Genomic DNA, 3,351 nt, shown 5'->3' on the forward strand with positions numbered 1-3,351 from the left:
ATGTTCGAAAATTAATGTTTTATGCCTAAAAGCGTTACTTACATTTTAAGAAAAAATATTTCTTTGAAGTTTGTCTAACAATTGACATCTGTTTAATTTTGAGATTTCTTATATAAATGAACATTGATGCCAAAATTAGCTTATTCTGAGACCAAAAATAATTAAAATGTCTATCTGTGAGAGTGCAGCTTTTAAGCCCAAAATTCATTACAAGGCTTAGCAAATGAACAAACGAATGACACATAGACCCTCTTCATACAGGCTGTTTTCATATTTTGTTCACATATATTAATTAGTTAAAATGACACTTTTATTCAATATCATACATAAACATGTGTAACAAACATAAATTTTCTCTGATAAACCTTTAACTACTTACTAAATAATGCATTTATGAGAAATATTAATTACTGATAACAAGATTATAACCGTGTATTTAATAGCAGAAAGCGCAAAAGTATTAAATTAATGGTGAATGCTTTACTGATTTACTGTGACCTGCTGTACTATAGTCTTATAAGGTAGAAATACCGTGTTTATGCTTATTTCTTTCAAATTGAACTCGGTATCCTTCTTAAAAATAATTGCTGTCAAGCATCCTTTTTGCAAAATTAAAACAATATTATTGAATGTGGTAAATCTTATTTGGGAGTAAGAGTGCATCTTTAATTGAGATATAAAAATAAATGCACAAGTACAAATACTCAATATATAGAATGATTCTGAAACAACCCGAATGGATATCTAAATTTGACCTTGCCCCCCCCCCCCAAAAAAAAAAAGTTTGGTTAGGGTTACATCCTTTTCAAAACAGGTAGGCATTTTTGAATAAGGGTTTATATAAGAACGTAATGGTCATCATTGGAGAATGGTGTTAAATTTATCTTCTGTGAAACCCCGTTAGGGTTTTAATCTTAATAATAAACCACCCACTTATTTACCAACTGACTATAAAAACGGTAGGGTCGGCGCCTATTTCGTAGGTAGGGTCAGGTAGCCCTTTTTAGGCCTTATATAAATAAAATGCTTTCCTTTTTAATTCCAGACATTTACTTGGCGTGTGGTACAAGCGGCAAGTTTTTCATAACGAAAAACCGAGATGATCTCGGTGCAAAATTTGGATCTCATCCAGTAGATGGGTACGATTGTGTAGATTGTTCAAATGATTGTTCAAGAGCAGAAGGCAATGATGCTACATCCGAATCATCTGATATGGAAGTAACAGAAGTAACCCCAAAGGGATGCAATGATAGCGGCTATGCGTCTCCCTACGGGAGTCAAGAACAACCCACTGAAAACAACCAGTGCCTGCTACAGTCATTTGCCAGTCAAAACAGCATAGAAATTGATGGTTAAGGAATGTACATACCACTCCATTAGTAACCAGTTATGCCAGTGAGCTATTACAGGCGAACCCTGTTGGCTCGAACTCCCAGGGACCAGAGAAAATACATTGAGCCTCGAGAATTTCTAGCCAAGCGAGATACTACCTTTAGTATAAAGAAATCGGTCCTTTACATCCAGTTCGAGCCAACGAGGAATTCGAGCCAACGGGATTCGACTGTATGGCAAAGGGATATAGTTGATCGCTTATTGCTTTTTTTTTAGCTCGATTGTTGAGAAAGCTATGCTGATAACTTTTAGATTCACGATCGGGTCAATTCTAGTTCTGGGGCCTTATTCGAAAAAAACACCATTAAACATATTTCAAGAGTAGAATTTGAGAATTGTATTTGGCTTATAGACTGAATGTCATAACCGAGGCATATCTAAGGATATAAGAACTGCTTTTACTACGGCCCCGGAAATCCTTTTTGAGAGGCCATGATTGTGTTCCCCTGGTACGGATCGAGCCCGCAGACTCTTTGGTGACACATCTTGATCACTTTTAGCACCTCAAAAAGATTTTACAAGGATTGTGAAACAAGTTATTACAACAGTATATTAATCACTCTTGTTGGCACGATTTTACGCGAGAGTGTGGTATTATTTTGTGTGGGTGGGGGGGGGACCGGAAAACCCAGAGAAAACCCACTTGTCCAGCTTGGTGACCACAAACCAAACTCACATCAAAGAGATTTGGGGTGCTGCGGAGTATTTTGGGGCACTAGAGATGGACCTTGGGGCGTTGCAGATGGGGGTTTTAGCGCTATAAGCAAATATGTTGTACTTCTGTATGTATAAATAATATATAGTAGTTGCAGATTCTTACCAAAATATCATCAATAAATGATTGATATTATATATAATGTTGAGAACAGTTTTCGCCCTTCAATGGGTGAAGGATTTATTAGAATATTTTTTCATTTATTACAGTTACAACATGAGATGATGAATTAACATTACGATGAATTATCATTACGATAAATTAGTATAACATTTAATTTTCATTACTTTGAATTAACATTGCGATGAATTAACATAACATTGAATTAACATCACTTCAGTTTTGTTTTATTTCTGTATTGTATATTGTGTACATATATATTATATAATTTGGTTTCAATAAATGTATAAACAATTTAAACGTTCTCAATTATTTAACAAAGTGTCTACTTATTAATGTTTAATACCCATAATTTAATTCAAAAGTGTTATCAATTATTAATGCAAAAACAACGTTTTCCCAAGAATATAATTAATACAAAAGTGTAAACGAAAGAATTTTATTTCAACCTACAGTCTTACCCCGTTGGCTGGAATTTGAGCCAAGCGGGATTTTTTTACCTTCAGTATAAAGAAGTCGGTCCCTTGCATCCAGTTCGAGCCAATGAGAAATTCGAGCCAAGCGAGTTCGAGCCAACGAGATTCGACTTTAGTTGTTAATGAAAGCGATGCATGTATGTTAACTGGCCGTGGATCAGACAAATAGAACAGCAAAATATTGCAACAAACACGTGTTTTCTCTCAAAGATCCGAACTAGACCAAAAGCCATCTGAAATTGCATCTTCCAAAACAAGAATTCCTATGATTGCCTGTCGATTCAACAAAAAGTGTTGGCCAAAATATCACTGGATAAAAAGTCAAATCACAGTCTCAAACTGAATTCATTTTATCTCATATAGGCGAAGTAAAATGATTCAAGATCTTGTATGTTGTTTTACTCTTTTTAAAAAACATTATGTTCATAGACAATGCTGATAAAATCCGTTGTCATTATTTCCGATAACATTTTCTAGAGAAATCATGTACTTGAACCAGTGTTCAAAACAATGAGTTTTTCTCGGTTACATTTTTGCTGTAGAATACATTTTCTTTGAATTATTGACCAAAGTTTTAATGAGTATATTTGTCGCGTAATACTACTGAGAGCTTTCTATAAGTCTCCACTTAAACTTGTTAGAACTCTT

At 34.5% G+C, this 3,351-nt stretch overlaps 1 protein-coding gene across 3 annotated transcripts in view; it reads left to right on the top strand.

The window, feature by feature from the left end:
* The window catches only part of LOC128219886 (uncharacterized), a 32,683-nt gene extending 31,031 nt beyond the window's left edge, over positions 1–1,652 (top strand). For all 3 annotated transcript variants that reach the window (XM_052928028.1, XM_052928029.1, XM_052928030.1), the window contains one exon: positions 1,046–1,652. In XM_052928028.1, the coding sequence (XP_052783988.1) occupies positions 1,046–1,356 (311 nt within the window). In that variant the 3' untranslated portion in view covers positions 1,357–1,652. The remainder of the gene's footprint in view (positions 1–1,045) is intronic.
* Positions 1,653–3,351: the final 1,699 nt, after the last annotated feature.

This window comes from Mya arenaria, chromosome 15 (assembly GCF_026914265.1).
Source record: "Mya arenaria isolate MELC-2E11 chromosome 15, ASM2691426v1".
In the NCBI taxonomy this organism is placed as follows: domain Eukaryota; kingdom Metazoa; phylum Mollusca; class Bivalvia; order Myida; family Myidae; genus Mya; species Mya arenaria.